Genomic DNA, 16,934 nt, shown 5'->3' on the forward strand with positions numbered 1-16,934 from the left:
ACACTTTGGTTGCCTTCACTTTTCCACACTAAAGAACTACGAGGAAAAAGTCTCTGTCTTGGAAAATACATTGATTAGCAGATAAGTCAGAAGGATATCAGGCTCTGGGTATTTTCTTTGTGACTAAACACAAGCTGGCGCAATGCCACGTTTCCCGGTGCGTGTGTGTCTTCACATTAATAATATTATATTACATTATCAACTTTAGTGTTAGCATTACATTACATTGCATTGCATTGGCTTAGCTCAACTCTATTATATTTGGCTAGTTAAAGGGGTGTAGATGGGAGTGGGTGGAGAAATGGGGAGGGAGCAGGGAAGTGAGGGAAATGGGGGAAATGGGGGAAGTGGATATTATAAGGTTATTATACAATTTTATAAGTTTTATAAGACGGAACAATTTTATAAGTTTATAAGTTTTATAAGTTTTATCAGTAAAGTTGTGGTTTTAGGATGATGTGACGCCTCACACCTCCGGGTCACGTGGCATGCCCCGTTTGTATTTAATCATAGGAAAACTCTCTACTCTTGTTTTCCTTCTTCTTTTCTCCTTAGCTTAGTATTTTCTAATACAAGATACTTTACCCAGTATTCTTGAGTGTGACAGATGAGGTGGATCATGAGATGAGGATGTGAGATGGTGAGATATAAAAAGTGAAGGAGATAAGTGTCACGAACCACGACTAACATTATACAATAAAAACAAGTACGGGGGTTTAGGCTGTTGTTTACCGCGGTTCCCTTATCGATAAGGAATCCTAGGACAAAACGATTAGGCAATCATGGAGGCTTAGGACAAGTGTCCTAGGGCGTTAGGCGTCCCAGGATAAAGTGTCCTAGGATAATATTTGTCCCAGGACAATTATCCTAGGAGCTATATTATCCTAGGATGAGAATCGTCCCAGGATTAGTGTCCTGAGGCTAATAGGAGATCACGTAACGTGATAGCTCTGCTAGCCAGCTAGCAGAGCTAGTATTCAGGGAAACGTTTAGTATATAGTTAGAATAGTTTCGTAGTTTAAGAGCTTCGTGCTCAACTTAGTTATCAATTAGTTTACCTATATTCTACTTGATCTAGTAACGAATTCACTTCCAAATGAATACCAATGATAAAGCCTTAACCCACAACTACCAACTCGACGAAACCTTAGGCAGCCGCTGCCTCCAGTATAGTATCGTTACAATAAGAGGTAAAAGATAAGGTAAAAACAGATGATAAGGATAAGAATAAGGTTTACTATCAGTGTATATTTGGTGGTACTTATAAAATGAAATTAGAGTATGCTATTAAAAGGAATGACCTTACACAGGGAATAGTGGGAAGCTGATAGGGCAGAACTGAGGCTATATTGGTCTTGTATATAAATCACCCATTATCTAAGTTCTACGGAAGTGCGAAGCTCTCCTACAGAGAGCTTCTCAATCTAGTCCTAATAGGACTAGTGCCCTGTGCACGTGCTACGCAGGAACCATTCACTTTAACATATGCTGTTATTAGAGTGTGAGGAAGTATATGAAAATATAGATAAGGGAATAAATGCAGTGGAGAGGTAAGATTATAATTAATAGAGTAATTAGTGGAGGGTATACTCGAGTAACAGAGTAGGATGGACTATACATATAGTAAATAAATACTTCTTTTTATTATTAACTTGATTACCCTATGTCTACTGGGTAGTTGGGTTAATTAAATTTAAGTAAACTGAGTAAGGTATCTACACCTCTCAAACCGCTCATACCCTCATAACCACAACGCCATTTCGTCCCATATCCAATTCCATTTCCATTTCCATTTATTCCTGGTATCTATGTTTCCCTTTCCTCTTCCTTTCCTCTTCCTTCTGTATACTGTTCCCTTTCGTTCCAAAATTCCTTACAAAAGTAACCGCAACCATATACCCAATACCCCATCCCATCTCATTGTCTTTTAATTTCTACCCTCGCTCATCTTGCTTATCTACCCATCCACTGATACCATCGATATTGCTTTGTTCTTGCTTATTTTTGGAAGTTGAATCGGAATTTCGCTCGAAATATCTGTTGTAATTTTGAACTTCGCAAGGAACTACTTTCTCCCAGGACGACTACCCATATGTTTGAAGAATTTGGTCTCGTCGACGATTTCTCGCACTTCCCTTCCCTCGCACACTTGACATTTCGAATAGTTTCATCGGCTAACAATGATCAAGCAGCTACATCTGAGCTTGAAAAGAACTCTTGTAACGACAATGCGAAGCTTTGATTAATTGACAACTGGGTTTGTTTCTGGCGCTACAGGTCCATCATGAACAATACCTCTACCTTGTTCTAGATCATTATTATGAGTTTGAACCGCTGGTTCAATAGATGTAGGTGCTTTTTCTAATTCAGTTCCTGGTCGATTGGATTTATCCCATGGATCATCGGCAGGTCCTTTACCAGCTGCGAAAGGTGTGGCGAATTTCTTATCATGAGCGAGTGATTTCCACATGATATATGTACTATGTATTAGTTAGTTAGTGAATTCATGAGAGATAGACTGGGAGAACTAACCTAGCAAATGTACCTAGCATACCGAGCCATAAAAGTACAGTGGAAGCAATACAATAAGCATTTTTACGATAAATAGGATTTGGAGGACCATTCAAATCAAAATATCTTTGTGCTTCTGAATTTGTCAATCCATCAATCATTGCTCTTTGTGTAGCTACAATGACCTGTATGAAGAATCAGCAGGTAGATTTCTGTAGATAAACGATAATATGATACACGTACTGTAAGAGCAATAGCATCTGCCAAAGTAAAAACACACATCAAAACCGAACAAATCTTCCAAGCCATCTTTACCGCAGGAGTTTCATGCCGTTGAGGCCAGAAAAGATCGAAAAAGAATCCAGATCCAAAGATGGTCGCAACTGCTATACCGACAAATATATTGAATGAAAATATTCCAACGATATCTCTAACGGATGTATGATAACCATATCGTGATTTTATGCCATCTCGCTGATCCACGTAATCTGGGTAGATAGAATAAGGAATTAGTACTGTACTTTTGATACAATGATAGTAGGTAGGTAAGTTTTGATTAAAAGGTTCTTACATACCACTTAAAGCAGCTGTTCCTACAGATTCGGAACAAACGCAGAAGATCATGGCGATTTGATAGACTATCATCTTTGTTTTTCGTAGATGATAGATTTGATTAAACATGTAAGCTCCTTTGAATTTGCCCCATTGCATCTCCTTGAGATCTAAACCCCAGATTACGGTCATTTTGAAGGATTGTATTGAAGATGTTTACGGAATCCGAGGAATTAAGAAATAGATGGTAGTGAGTTGTATTTGAGTGTTCTATTTCGAGTGTGGATTAATTGATTAATCTTTTTCTTGAAAGGTATCGATGAAGAATGAATAACAAAGGATTAGATTGATGGATTAGTAGTGAGAATAAATAGACCTTGAAAAATAAAGGTAACAAAATTATAGTAATTGGATACTTTGTGTGTGATATAAAAGGAAAAAGAGAAAAGAGGAAAAAGTAGAAAGCTTGAATGATGATGAAGCCATCATCATCATCATATACTCCGTAGGCTTGATGGATGTTCTTGGTAGAAAAGGACGATAATCTTTTTTGGGGTTTCGGGGTCCGTTCAACTACGTCATAGGGAGATGAATGGTGGAAGTAAGTGCATTTGAAATGCCCAAGCCAACGGGGTCACATTCTCACATTCTTAGTTTCTTAGTTTCTTAGTGGTAACCATCAGTTCCTTACTATCCTTGGAGTCTTGGAAGACTGAAATTAGAACAATAATATGTGTATCTTCAGAAGAGGACCAAGATATGCAAACGGAATATCAGTCAGTTGGTGGTACAATGTAGTGTAGATTGATAGGTGATGTTATCTATATATAGGTATCAACATATCTTCAATCTAGAGTAGTCTTCCTAACACCGATGCTACCAGAATTGATATAAGAATAGGAGTTCAAAAGTTAAATAAAGTGTCAGCTTTATGTATATAGTAGGGCAGGAAGCTTGAGGATTTTAGTGCTTTGGCATCAAAACTCTACTAACTTATTCACATACTCTATCTGTACCTAGATACTGAAAAGCTCGATCCAAGCTGCTGCAGATCTATAAAAGTTAAATCTCGATGATCAGATTTGGAAATCCATATCGACGGAGTAGGGTAGGGTAGGGTAGGTACTTATCGTGCATTGATGAAAATTTCAAATAGATCTCCCTCTCTTCACTCCTACTGGAATGAGTGGCTGGAATTGACAGGGATGAAATGAAAATGACGTTCGCAGCCACAGTATCACTCCGGAGCCACAATCTCAATCCGGAATGCGAAACTCTTCGTGAAGTTTGGTGTTTACCCTGTCGGAAAAGCTTTATCGCTTGCGGAAAAGGGGAGTCTGATTAATTGATATGATTGTTGACTTGGTATGAAAACTTACGTGCACATATACGTATGGACGTGAAATAAATAGTAAGACTGAGATAGATATAAGAGCTGTGATTGTCCATTGATTGAGGTAGAGGGTTATGAGGTAGAGGGTTATGAGGTAGAGGGTTATGAGGTAGAGGGTTATGAGGTAGAGGGTTATGAGGTACAGGGTTATAGCGAAGTCGACACTTGTAAATTCCATACCACTTGTGTTTGAAGCTTACGACGCTTGTATTCTTTTCAAGCTAGAAACATTCATCCGAGTTTTAAAGGAAACTAATATGTAAAGCGCCGGCTTGGTAGAAGCCGCCAACTATCCGATGGAAGGAAACTCACGCTAATAAGATCGCTCCGGTTAGAATGGAAGGCTTGGTTCTGGTGGCAAGTTCATATAACTTTGTAGCTTTACATTAGGGGATGTTACTGGGTGGTAAGGGCCCATTGAAATCTAATAAATCAGTACGGTTATGAAATTAGTCTCTGTGTTCAACTGACTTCTTTTCCTGGTGCATGGTCTTTGATTATTGGGGGATCATGAGTGTTCAGCGAAGAATGATTTAAATAAAAAGTTTAACGCTAAATACGGGAAACTACAGTATTTTGATCCCATCAAGTCTACCACACACACCTACCTGCTAGGTAAATATCATCCCAAAGCTTCAAATATTCTCAGCTGTTATCTTAGATTAGTCAAAATCAACCTCAATTGACATCCACCAGATCCAACATCAAAGAAAGATGTCTTATAATTCACCCTCCAAATTAAGGCATCAATTATTTTCACACTACACCATATTTGAACTCAGCCCCACTATCCTTAAAGGTCAATTCTCTTCAGAAAGTTCCAATTCATTCTTTTGATTTCTTCAAATTAACTTCTTACCTTTTACTTTCTACTTTTACCTTTCTTCGCATCACATCCATCTTCTCTTCTACCACTTCTTAAATTCTTTTCTTTCTTTCTTCAATACAACAATACAAAAACACATCAACATCAATCTTTGTAACTTCAATTAATTGTGTTAACTCTTCTTAATAATCATCTAAATTCAATTCATTCTTCTACTACAACATAAAGGTACGTGCAAAATCTCAATGAAAATCTCACCCAAATTCCTTCTACTCTCCTTTTTATGATGAGACACAAGCTGGCACCAGTCTGAGTCGATTTGTACTCATATCTTTGAAGACAATGCTATGGCTTTCGAGCCTCCTTCTGAACAATTAAAACTTTTTACATTTTGAAATTCCATCACATTCATTTCTATGCATGTTACTAACATTCAATTTGTCAGATTTTCAATCTCTCAAAACTTCAATCAATATGGTTCTTCACAATCCAAACAATTGGCATTGGGTTAACAAAGATGCTTCAACATGGGCAAAACAATGGGTGGAGGATAATATAAAGGAAATCAAGGCTGAGGAGGATGGTGTTACTGCTCAATTGGATAAATTGATCAGTATGGATGGAGATGTTGATGTTAATCAACGAAAGGGAAAGGTTATTACCATATTTGATGTCAAGCTCGTTATTGAGTATTCAGGTATGCCCTGTAGTTATAGTCAATATTATGAATTTATGTCTAATTGGACTAGGCAAAACCAAAGATGATGAATCCGTTAGTGGGACCATCACGGTTCCTGAAGTTGCTCATGATACCGAAGAAAATGAATATGTTGTATGTTTTGTTCATCCCATGAATGAATTAATAGATAATCTAATGTGATTTTTAGTTCGACATTGATATTTATTCCGATGCCAACTCCAAAGCACCCGTTAAGGATCTTGTCCGTGCAAAAATCGTTCCTCAACTTCGCAAACAATTCGCTCAATTAGGTCCTGCTCTCATTTCAGAACATGGAAAAGACATTCAACATGCACCAGATGCAAATCCATCATCCAAGATTACAGCTGCAAAGACATATCCTCATAATGCTCCAATTCAATCTACAAGTACAACCACCAACAAAGGTTCCACTTTAGTTAATACCGTTACCGTCACCGATAATGAAGAATTCAGAGCTCCAGCTTCAGAACTTTATCAAACATTTACCGATCCAGCTCGAATTTCTGCATTTACACGCGCCGCACCAAAATTATTTGAAGGTGCAAAGAAAGGAGGGAAATTTGAACTTTTCGGAGGAAATGTTTCTGGTGAATACCTTGAATTGGTTGAACCAACAAAAATCGTACAAAGTTGGAGACTTGATCAATGGCCAACAGGACATTTTTCAAGATTGGAAATTAACTTTGATCAAAATGATGTTGATAATGTTACGGTTATGAGAGTTTCTTGGTCTGGTGTTCCAGTTGGTCAGGAAGAGGTTACTAAGAGAAATTGGAGTGAATATTATGTTAGGAGTATTAAACAGACTTTTGGGTAAGTTTTGATTACCCTGTTGGGTTCTTGTGGTTGGATATTTGCTAATCATGATATAATAGTTTCGGTACAATTCTTTAGATGGAGTGGTGGATAGATTGGAGAACGAGAGGATGATTGAGGGCAAGAAAAGCAATGACTCTGCATCTTGATCACGGATGGATGGATGAATGACTAATTGATTACAAGCGAGTTAAAAGGAAATGAATACCTAGATAAATGCAGAAATGGCGTCGATTTTTTTTTACTATGAATGATGGATGGACGAATGGGTGCATGACTGGACAGACGGATGATTGATGGGTTTCTATTTTAGATCACATACTATAGATAAAATATACTACACACATACGCATTGTCCTTATATCTCCATCCCCCTTTTACTTCTTCTTCCTCTTCTTCTTCCTCTTCCTCTTCCTCTTCCTCTTCCTCTTCCTCTTCCTCTTCCTCTTCCTCTTCCTCTTCCTCTTCCTCTCCCTTCTCAACCCACTACCTCCCATCAAAACCCCCACCTATAAATTCATAATCAACCCAAATCTGCATCCTTGGAAATTGCGAAGGAAAAGTAATCTTGCTCCGTAGATACATACATAAATGAAATGACGCTCCGCTGGCCCTCCGGGGGCCACTGCCGTGGAGGCAGAATAGAATAATAGAGTAGAGTAGGGTAGGATTTGCGTGTTGATGGATGGATGGGTGGAGAGTGAGAATGTGGGATGGGGATGGTATGGTTTTTTTAGTTTGTAGGAGAAGAGGAGGAAGATAATAGATCAAAAACTGATTGGAAGGTTAGGGTAAGATTACAGAGACGGAGATGTTTGTGGTGAGATAGAGATGGAGATGGAGATGAAGAGTTGGTATTTTTTTATATATATGACTTTTTTGGGGGGGGGGGGGGGCTGGAATGGAAAAGTGGAAAGAAATTGATGAGTGGGTGGGTGGATGGGATAGAAGGAGGGAAAGGGAAAGGAGAGAAAGGAGAAAGAGGGAAAGAAAGTAGAAAGTAGAAAGTAGAACTAGAGATAAACTACCTAGGAAAGCAGAGTAAACGGAGTGAAAGAAGAAAAGGAAGGACAGGAAAGAAGAGTATTAAATCAAACCCATTCGCTAACCCGCCTATCACCCACTACCCTTCATCAACCCCAGCCAAAAATCATCACTTATTCTGTTCCACCTCCACCACATCATCTACGCCTCCGGCGTCACAATCGCAAACCCCGGATTCCCCATATCCAACAACCCAAACAACACCCCCCAAACCCCCTCATCCCCCTCCGTCTTCAACCCCTCAAAATCCATCCTCTTCCCAATCGCCAAATCCACAAACTGTTGATGCGTAACCCACATCGTCAAATCCACATCCGTATTCACCACCGTGTCAGAATACTTAATCTCATGATCCGTCATAACTGCATTACTGAAATTGATATGCCAGCCTGATATATCGGCACTTGCATCGCTCATTGGTACATCAGAGAGCATGACTTCAATTTGGAAGGATTTGGTATTATTGGCTATTGCGAGAGGTCCGTTGATGCGGATCGCCATCGAGTCTAATAATTGTTCGATGGAGAGAGCCATCCAGGTAGCAGTGTCCATAGCATTCAGAGCTGGTTGAATGGGACCTAGTAATTCTTTTGCACCACACAGATAGAAATTACGCCATGTGGCATTTTCCGACCCGTATCCCAGTTTTGTAAAGACATTTGCGAGTTCGGTTTTAGCTTCGACATTGGTTTGATCGCTGAAGACGGCGTGGGATAAGAGGGTTGCGGCAAATCGGTAATCGGGTGAGGAGACGTTGATGTAATTTTCTCGGGCTAGTTTAATTACATTCTCTATGCCTCCCATGCAAAACACATAGCGTTTTGCGATAGCAACGGGTGGATGTTCCCATAAATGGACTGGATTACCATCGAACCAGCCCATGTAGCGATCATAAATGGCTTTGACGTTATGACTGACGGAACCATAATAACCTTTTGCATTCCAGATTGATTCTAGAGAAGAAGGCATTTGAAATGTTTCTGCTATTTCTATGCCTACTTGACCATTGTTAATTTGACGAAGAGTTTCATTGTGGAGATAGGCGTAGAGATCTCGTTGTCCGGACAAAAACTCGATGATTTCTTTGCCTCCATCAGTTTTGAAAGTTGGCCAGTGATGACTAGCGAATAGAACGTCGCTTTTGTCGGCAAAAAGAACGATTGCTTCGTCCACTGGATACAATCATTTATTAAAAAGGTGTTCAAATGACAGGGAAGGGGAATCCGTGTCATGAATTTAACACGCTTGAATGATATGAAAAGAGAGGTGTGGATGACAGAAAAACTTGTACTCACAATACCGAGACCAGACTCGAGCATCACGAACCAATGCACCTCTTAGTGTTTGAAGGTTATGTAAAGTATGAGTTGCATTCTCCGCCATACACAGAGCGTTATATTGAGGAAAGTGGAAGTTCATTTCCGAAGGTGCTTCAGTTCCAGGAGTCACCTGAAAAATGATATCCAAACCATCAATCTTCCTTGTATCTCCCGTCTTACTAATGCTTATTGTTGGAGGAATCAATGAGCTAGCACCAGTTGATGTAGCCATGCCTAAGCCAGTTCCAACTTGTCCTGTAGGAGATTTTTCGAGCGATTCGCCGTACATGTATACAGCTCGACGACCCATTGCTACACCAACAAAAACATTTTCACTCACAGCATGGTCAAGGAAATCAGCCGGTGCGTATATGTCCTGTAGAGTACCATCGTATGGGTGTTCTTGGGTGCCACCGGAAGCCTCTATAATTATGAAAAGTTAGTATAGTTATAATTCAAGGTAAGTCCAATACCAACAAACAACATCTTTTAACTTGGAAAAGATCTTTAAAAAAAAAAGTAATGAGGTTCAGAATCCGAAAAATCGCTTCCGATTTCAGTACAGGTCATAACATCAGCTGGGGAAACTTTCCCAATCAATGCTTCCATGATTCCATCTCATCCTTGTCGACATATTCATATTGAATATGGAACATTGGTAGGTAATAGTTGCTTGATAGTACAATCAACGGCCAATGTCATATGAAAACTTTCAAGATTTAATGAAAGACAATGGAACGACAGAACAATAAAGCATAGGGATGTAAGGGAGCGAACGGCATACCAACAACCGCATTCCCACCACCAAAATGATCAGCATGAGAATGTGTATAAATCATCGCCAAAATCTTCTTGTCTTTACGATACCCTTGATATAATTCAATAGCTTTTTTGGCAGTCTCAATGGAAGTCAATGGATCAATAACCACAACACCATTTGAATCGATCGTCTCAACGAAGGTCATGTTGGAAACATCGAGGCCACGAACTTGATATATCTTGTCCTTGACAATTTCAAAAAGTCCCTGCTTAACACAAAGTTGAGATTGTCTGAATAGGGATGGATCAACTTCTTTAGGACAAGTTGCATCATCATTGATGAATGATTCGTAGGTTTGATTGTCCCAGACCACGACAGATTCATCAGTATCGGAATGAATGATACAATTTTCCATCCGACTCACGAGTCCTGCCGAAGCATTTTTGAAGTCTTGATCATCTGTAGGATAGGTTGCCATGATTTATGATTTAAGTGATTGAAGTAATTGAAGTAGGAAGGGCTGGCAGGTATGGAAAAAGTGGAGGATGAATGAAGGAGTTTATAGAAAGATCTTTGAAGTTGACTTAAGGAAGATTTTAAACTCCACGAATTGGAATGTAAAATGATGCAGCAGCCATTACGCATTCACATATGTATGCGAAATCTGATATGAACTACGGAGATCTCTTTCCGGGGTTTTGCTCATATTTGAGCCTAGTAGTTGAAGCTGATGTTGATCTCCAAGTATTCTGCTACAAAAAGTTATCCATTTCTGGTTGAGATTTCTCAAGTCTGCAAAGACTGAGCGGGGAAGCTCATTGTGAAAATGAGGGGTCATCATCCAAAGCTTTGTCTATGAGAAGAGTGGCTGGCTAAAGAGAAAGCTGAGCAACCCATTCAAGAAATAGAAATTAGGAGGGGTAAAGATTTCTCTTTCATGATTGTATGTAATGTTATGGCTGCAAATATATCTGCCCATTGGCATTGTGTATGTTGTAACTTGTAACACGAAGAATCTGTGCGGGGTTGTTGATGCCGTGAAACCACAAAGTGGAGAAGATAGTGAGGGAATCGACGATCGATTTAATACCTGTACTAAACATTGCAAATGGAATGAACGTCATCCATATGTTTGAAGTTATTCAGAACGATGACATTTAGTTGGAAGTGTATGGAGTAAGGTAAGGTTACCAAGGTTAACCCTATTAGGAATTCAGAAAATGTTTATGTAAGACTCGCTACCCGCTAATCCCCCATCGATTGTTAGTGCATCTTCAAACGTCTAGAATAAATCAGCATATTCATTTCTGATTTCATAGCCCGGAAGTTTAAATTCACAGAAAGAACGAGCCATATTCATCTCAAGTCCTCAATTATGATCAAATCAACCTTCGCTTCTTAATTGCTCTAAATTTTTTAATCTATCAGAAAGCTATCCATTCACCCATCCATTAATTTACAAACTCAATAAAGTCCAATCCAAACCCCTGACTTGCTTCCTACCTCGCCATTCTTTATCCTTCATCCCCATTACTGGCTGTACTCCCTCCTGACTTTACTATCTCTTCACACTCCCACTTCCATTCCCCTCCACCTCCCAATCCCCAACCCTCCCCCAAATCTCCCAAGAACTCAACACGGTACTAACAATCAACGCACACCCCACAACCCCTAAATCACTAACAATCCATCCTGTTACCATCCCGGGAACAAATAGATCCGCTATATTTTCAATAATCTTGAGTATGATCTTATTTCCCTTCTTTCTGTTTTGATTTCCTTCGTTTCTTTTTCTGTCTTCTTCTTGTTTTCGAACGACTTGTGCATCTTCGTCTAATTTCGATGTTGATGATGGTGTGGGATTTTCATGTGACGGCGAGTCGGAAGGTGGGCTTGTGTTGATATTCAAATGCATAAGACAAAGATCATATAATCCTCCAAATATCGATATGCAAAGTGAATAGAACCAGAATTTTTGGCCTTCGAGTACACAGGTTCGGAACCAGGGGGTGTTACACACGTCCATCACGTCCAACTATTCATGCCACAAATCAGTAAATTTTCTATTCCTGCTTTCCACCTTTCTTTTCTATTCTCCTGGGATGGTGGCACTTACTATCGTGAGACTCTCCACTGTTAGAACAATTTCATAGTTAGCCATATTCTGCATGTCAAAGAATGGAAAAGGAGATAGAAGGGTGTTACACGTGGACGGAGAGCAATTAGGAAAAGAAACTCACACCCTAAGTAAGCACCCATGAACCCCGACTTTCCCACGTTAATTAACATCTTTATTCCGTTTTCATTTAAAAGACTATCCCAGGCTTTTGAAAGATGTCCTATGAAGCGGAAAAAGCGCAGATAGCGACGTCCTGTGAGGTTGTTTTGTCAGCTTATTTATTTTTCTCTTGTTTTCTTGGCTCATGGACTTTGGGCTTGGAGGTAAAAGCTGAGTATATGATGGATAAATATCCAGCGTAATCTTGACTCCTAAAAGCTCGATTCGTGTCTTTGAGCGACGGCTATGGCATCTGAGAGGGAATGTAACGAAAATCTTGCGCACTTGCACGTGTATCCTTATTGAGCTCAATGTCTCTCAAACTCCTCCACGAACCGCCTCCACGAACCCTTTCATCTTTTTCCCTTCTATCTTCCCCCTGTCTTACGGCCCCCTCATCCCTCCCTCCCTTCCCATCACACACCACCTCATCCCCAAGAAAAGAAGAAAAAAGACCAAACATACCCACAGCAAGCTCCCTCCTCGCCCTCCACAACCCCTCCAAAACCCTCACCTGCGTTCCATCCACATCCTTTCCATCCACCCCTACCCCTATCAACAACCGCCCCAAAATCCCCGGATAAAAAGCACATATCTGACACAAAGCCTGAATCAACCTAAGAGTTTTTTCCAATCCCGCTTTTCGAGTATTTGTTAGTTAGTTATTTATCTATTATCAATTCCAAAGAAAAAGAGACAAATAAAAGCAAAAATAAAAATAAAAATAAGTAAAATTTAATGAGAAATAGAAACAGAGAACCATAAAATAACACCCAGCCAGCGTTGAAAATATGACATGAAGTGTAGTAGACGAAGAAGATATAAAGCGACTCTAAAACCGAACAGGAAAGTGGGATAAAGACCATTCATCCATTCATTAATCATGAGCAAGAGACAGAAAAACACCAAAAAACAAAGACATAGGTTACATACCAGCATCACCTACAAAATCCACCATCTGCCTAAAGAACCCCATAATGTCTTTCTCATAAGCTTTGTAAATCTCTTCTATAAATCTTCCCCGAATAAATCACCCTTATATCTGTCTGTAACCACAAATTTCCAAACTTCACCTGTACACTGTACTTACCTACCTAGGTACCTAATACTTAAATAGCAACCTAATAAATAATACAACAGCGAGGATGAGATTGGGTATAGGAGTACTCGTAAAGTCGAAACGCTTATGTAAGCTACCTAGCTTGAATTAACCGCAGCACAGCAATATACTGCAGTCTGTTCCTTGCCATGTAATCTTAAAAGAAACCTTAAAAAGATATTTGATTAATACCTAGGGTTTTAGATATAACCTACATCCCCCTCCGCTCTGTATGTTATGTGTATAAATAAATAAAAACCCTGAAGGCAGTACAAAAATGCTAGTCAGAAAATCAGTGAATGATGAAAGTTTTGTGTAACTAGTAACTAGTAACGAGTGAACCTACTTCCGTACAGTGCGTACATGCAGCGTCTAATGCAAGTCATATCAAAAATAAAAGATAAAAGGTCGTTTAAGGTTAGCTGGGACTAGAATATGGTATCTTAACTCCTGAAGATATCATCTTTTCGGTACTTTTATTTCATTACCTAGTCTAGGTAATGCTATGCTATGGTATGTACACCAGTATCAATATTAGAGCGTTATACTGTTAAACAGCTATTCAATTTCCGTAAAAACATTGAAATCCATATTCATATTCATGATCATCGTAGACAGTCAAGTATTCAACCTGGTGAACTCACAACCATCACACCACATCCCAGGGTTCAAATGAACTAGAAATATTTGCTTGCCATTGAAAAAAGCACCCATGCTTAACATCAATAAATACATTTACGACCCTCTTATGAACAGTCTACCATTCCATCCATCACTTCCATTCCATTTAATGCTCCGCTTCAAAATCTATTGTCCAGGTGAAATAAGTTTACCCTGTTGCAATGCATTACTATTCCAACCACCAGCCAATGCTGGACCTCCATTCTTCTCTGCGTAATCCTTCATTCTTGCCTCCAATTCTGGTCTGAAATGTCTAATAAGACCTTGAATAGGCCATGCGAAAGCCTCTCCGAGAGCTATTGATATTTGTTAGCGAAAGTCATTATCTTCAAGAAAGATATACATACCACAAATAGTGTGACCCTCAACTTGTTTTGTAAGTTCTTGTAACATATCAATCTCACGTATTTTACCTTGACCCTTTTCAAATCTTTGCATGATTTGTTCGGTCCACTTGCTACCTTCTCTGCATGGCGTACATTGACCACAAGATTCATGTCGATAGAAATGACTTAATCTTGAGATGGCACGGACAACATCAGTACTCTTATCCATGACAATAACTGCTGCCGTTCCTAAACCAGATTGACTATCTTTCAATGCGTCGAAGTCCATCAATTGATCATCACAAACATTCTTTGGTAAGATTGGTGTAGATGATCCTCCAGGGATAACAGCTTTAAGGTTATCCCATCCTCCACGGACACCACCACAATGTTTATCAATGAGTTCTCTAAGAGGAATACTCATTTCTTCCTCAACGGTACATGGGTTGTTAACATGACCAGAGATACAGAAGAGTTTGGTACCAGCATTACGCTCTCGACCAAATGAAGCGAACCAATCTCCACCTCTTCGACAAATTGTTGGTGCGACAGCGATAGTTTCGACATTTGCCACTGTTGATGGACATCCGAAAAGACCGACGGAAGCAGGGAAAGGGGGCTTGAGACGTGGCTTTCCTGGTTTACCTTCGAGTGACTCAATCAAAGATGTTTCCTCACCACAAACGTACGCTCCCATTCCACGATGAACGTAAACATCGAAATCATATCCACTGCCACAGGCATTCTTTCCGATTAATCCATCCTTGTATGCTTCCTGAATCGCGCGCTGTAAGACGGTAGCTTCGTGGTAAAATTCTCCACGAATATAAATATATGCTGCCGTACAGTTCATTGCTCTTCCTGCAACTAAACATCCTTCGATAAGTTTGTGTGGGTCCTTTCGCATAATCTCTCTGTCCTTGCAAGTTCCAGGTTCTCCCTCATCCGCATTGACTACAAGATATCTTGGTTTGTTGTCGTTTTCCCAACCTTTGAAGTTCATGAATGACTATCATAGCTTTAGCCTTGTTGATTTGTATTGTGAAACATCAAACATACCCATTTCATACCAGAAGGGAAACCAGCACCACCACGACCTCTCAAACCTGAAGCCTTAATTTCGGAAATAATCTATTCCTATGTTAACTCTCAACCCTCATCAGAGTATCAGCCTTTCCAACATACCCAGTCATGTCCCTTTGCAAGAATATCCTTCGTTCTATGCCAATCACCATATTTCTTGGCACTGGCCAGGTCCGCTCCGTGATGTCCATACAAGTTTTGAAAGATTCTATCTTGATCCCTTAATCCACCCCATTGTGTCTTCTTTGGTGGAGGTGGTGTATCGGCGACTGTGGCAAGTCCTCTAGATTGTTGTACTGAAGAGATCGAAGGAGATAATCGTGCTGCTGCTGAGGAGGATAGGATTCGAGTGGAAAGTGTAGAGGCTGCCTTTGCAGAAGGCGCATTTCGCGAAAGCATTTTCGATATATATTTTGTGACCAATTGAGAGTTGTTGTCAGTGTGAAGGGTCGTAGAGGGGGAGTTGAGGTTGTAAATATTTCCGAATAAGTTCAAGTCATCATAGAAATCATGAATGTTTGATTGGTCTAAATGACCAAGCTTCAAAATGGTGGCGATAGCCGAAAACTTCCGTTGATAAGTGTGAATCTGGAACTTTAAATTTTTACCCCGTCTTAGCCCGTTTACCATACATCAACCAACTGATAGATCAAATTATTGTCTTTTTGACTTCTTATTCTCTAGTCATCGTCTGGTTACACTTTGAGGTTGATGATATTCGGAGATATCATAGAAGTAAGCGGCAAACATTGATTAAGCTTGCCCATTCTGATATCTGACGTCTTGCTTGCTACACAATCAGGGACAAACACTTACAACACTTCTACTGACCTCTAGCAGATCTCACAGCTTTGGCCGTCGCAAAAGCTCGAATTCGTGTTCGGGTTTACCAATACAACGAATAATTGGCCAATACTTCCCAGTGTTTCCCAGCATCGAATGTCTTCGTCTTAAATCTCCCATATAGACGGCCTATCATCAGTCATGTCCTCTACCAAACGATCTTCCATGCTTCCTCCACCTCCCAAACCTCCCATCTCTTTCTCAAACAATATCATAATCGCCGACCATGCTTCCATTATTGGCACAAATCTTATAACCATCAGAGGGCATACTGTACTTCATCCACGTACAAAATTGAACAGCACCTATGCTCCCATCGCGATCGGCATACAATGTGTTATTGGTGAGCGAAGTTCGATTGGCATGTTGAGTGCCCCAACTGAGGAACAAGCTCAAGGGGTTGTGTTGGATACTGGTGTCGTTGTAGAAACTGGGGCTATTGTTGAAGCAAAGTTTGTCGGACAAGGTAGTCTCATTGAGATTAATGCAAAAGTAGGGAAAGGAGCTGTTATTGGAAAGGTACGCATTTCACAGGGATGGATATTTATTTGACACTAACATTTGGTCCAGCATTGCAAGATTGGACCAATGTGCGAAGTAGCAGAAGACGAGGTCATTCCAGATCATACAGTGATATATGGTAATGGCTTGCGTAGATTAGACAAAAGTGGTGTGGAGGGTC

At 39.9% G+C, this 16,934-nt stretch overlaps 8 protein-coding genes across 8 annotated transcripts in view; 4 read left to right on the forward strand and 4 right to left on the reverse strand.

The window, feature by feature from the left end:
- Nucleotides 1-273, forward strand: part of SS1G_11645 (hypothetical protein) — a gene marked incomplete at both ends in the record, with an annotated part of 783 nt that extends 510 nt beyond the window's left edge. The window contains one exon of the mRNA XM_001587602.1: nucleotides 209-273. Within this exon, the coding sequence (XP_001587652.1) occupies nucleotides 209-273 (65 nt within the window). The remainder of the gene's footprint in view (nucleotides 1-208) is intronic.
- A 1,969-nt stretch (nucleotides 274-2,242) lies between these two features.
- Nucleotides 2,243-3,255, reverse strand: SS1G_11646 (hypothetical protein; the record flags this gene model as incomplete). Its single annotated transcript, XM_001587603.1, has 4 exons — nucleotides 2,243-2,480; nucleotides 2,533-2,696; nucleotides 2,755-2,999; nucleotides 3,087-3,255. 4 exons carry the CDS (start codon nucleotides 3,253-3,255, stop codon nucleotides 2,243-2,245), a joined length of 816 nt encoding a protein of 271 aa, XP_001587653.1.
- A 1,024-nt stretch (nucleotides 3,256-4,279) lies between these two features.
- SS1G_11647 (predicted protein) lies at nucleotides 4,280-4,926 on the forward strand (the record flags this gene model as incomplete). Its single annotated transcript, XM_001587604.1, has 3 exons — nucleotides 4,280-4,348; nucleotides 4,497-4,623; nucleotides 4,910-4,926. The coding sequence occupies 3 exons, from the start codon at nucleotides 4,280-4,282 to the stop codon at nucleotides 4,924-4,926; spliced, it is 213 nt and encodes a 70-aa protein (XP_001587654.1).
- Nucleotides 4,927-5,756: 830 nt separating this feature from the next.
- Nucleotides 5,757-6,897, forward strand: SS1G_11648 (hypothetical protein; the record flags this gene model as incomplete). The annotated part of the gene is made up of 4 exons (XM_001587605.1): nucleotides 5,757-5,979; nucleotides 6,032-6,114; nucleotides 6,170-6,816; nucleotides 6,879-6,897. 4 exons carry the CDS (start codon nucleotides 5,757-5,759, stop codon nucleotides 6,895-6,897), a joined length of 972 nt encoding a protein of 323 aa, XP_001587655.1.
- A 1,107-nt stretch (nucleotides 6,898-8,004) lies between these two features.
- Nucleotides 8,005-10,420, reverse strand: SS1G_11649 (hypothetical protein; the record flags this gene model as incomplete). The annotated part of the gene is made up of 3 exons (XM_001587606.1): nucleotides 8,005-9,035; nucleotides 9,159-9,605; nucleotides 9,967-10,420. 3 exons carry the CDS (start codon nucleotides 10,418-10,420, stop codon nucleotides 8,005-8,007), a joined length of 1,932 nt encoding a protein of 643 aa, XP_001587656.1.
- Nucleotides 10,421-12,031: 1,611 nt separating this feature from the next.
- On the reverse strand, nucleotides 12,032-13,196 carry SS1G_11650 (predicted protein; the record flags this gene model as incomplete). The annotated part of the gene is made up of 4 exons (XM_001587607.1): nucleotides 12,032-12,075; nucleotides 12,183-12,314; nucleotides 12,686-12,766; nucleotides 13,154-13,196. 4 exons carry the CDS (start codon nucleotides 13,194-13,196, stop codon nucleotides 12,032-12,034), a joined length of 300 nt encoding a protein of 99 aa, XP_001587657.1.
- Nucleotides 13,197-14,126: 930 nt separating this feature from the next.
- SS1G_11651 (NADH-ubiquinone oxidoreductase 51 kDa subunit, mitochondrial precursor) lies at nucleotides 14,127-15,808 on the reverse strand (the record flags this gene model as incomplete). The annotated part of the gene is made up of 4 exons (XM_001587608.1): nucleotides 14,127-14,296; nucleotides 14,348-15,335; nucleotides 15,386-15,457; nucleotides 15,512-15,808. 4 exons carry the CDS (start codon nucleotides 15,806-15,808, stop codon nucleotides 14,127-14,129), a joined length of 1,527 nt encoding a protein of 508 aa, XP_001587658.1.
- A 585-nt stretch (nucleotides 15,809-16,393) lies between these two features.
- Nucleotides 16,394-16,804, forward strand: SS1G_11652 (hypothetical protein; the record flags this gene model as incomplete). The annotated part of the gene is made up of 1 exon (XM_001587609.1): nucleotides 16,394-16,804. One exon carries the CDS (start codon nucleotides 16,394-16,396, stop codon nucleotides 16,802-16,804), a length of 411 nt encoding a protein of 136 aa, XP_001587659.1.
- Between the last annotated feature and the right edge of the window lie 130 nt (nucleotides 16,805-16,934).

Source organism: Sclerotinia sclerotiorum, genomic scaffold, assembly GCF_000146945.2.
Source record: "Sclerotinia sclerotiorum 1980 UF-70 scaffold_18 genomic scaffold, whole genome shotgun sequence".
Taxonomy (NCBI): domain Eukaryota; kingdom Fungi; phylum Ascomycota; class Leotiomycetes; order Helotiales; family Sclerotiniaceae; genus Sclerotinia; species Sclerotinia sclerotiorum.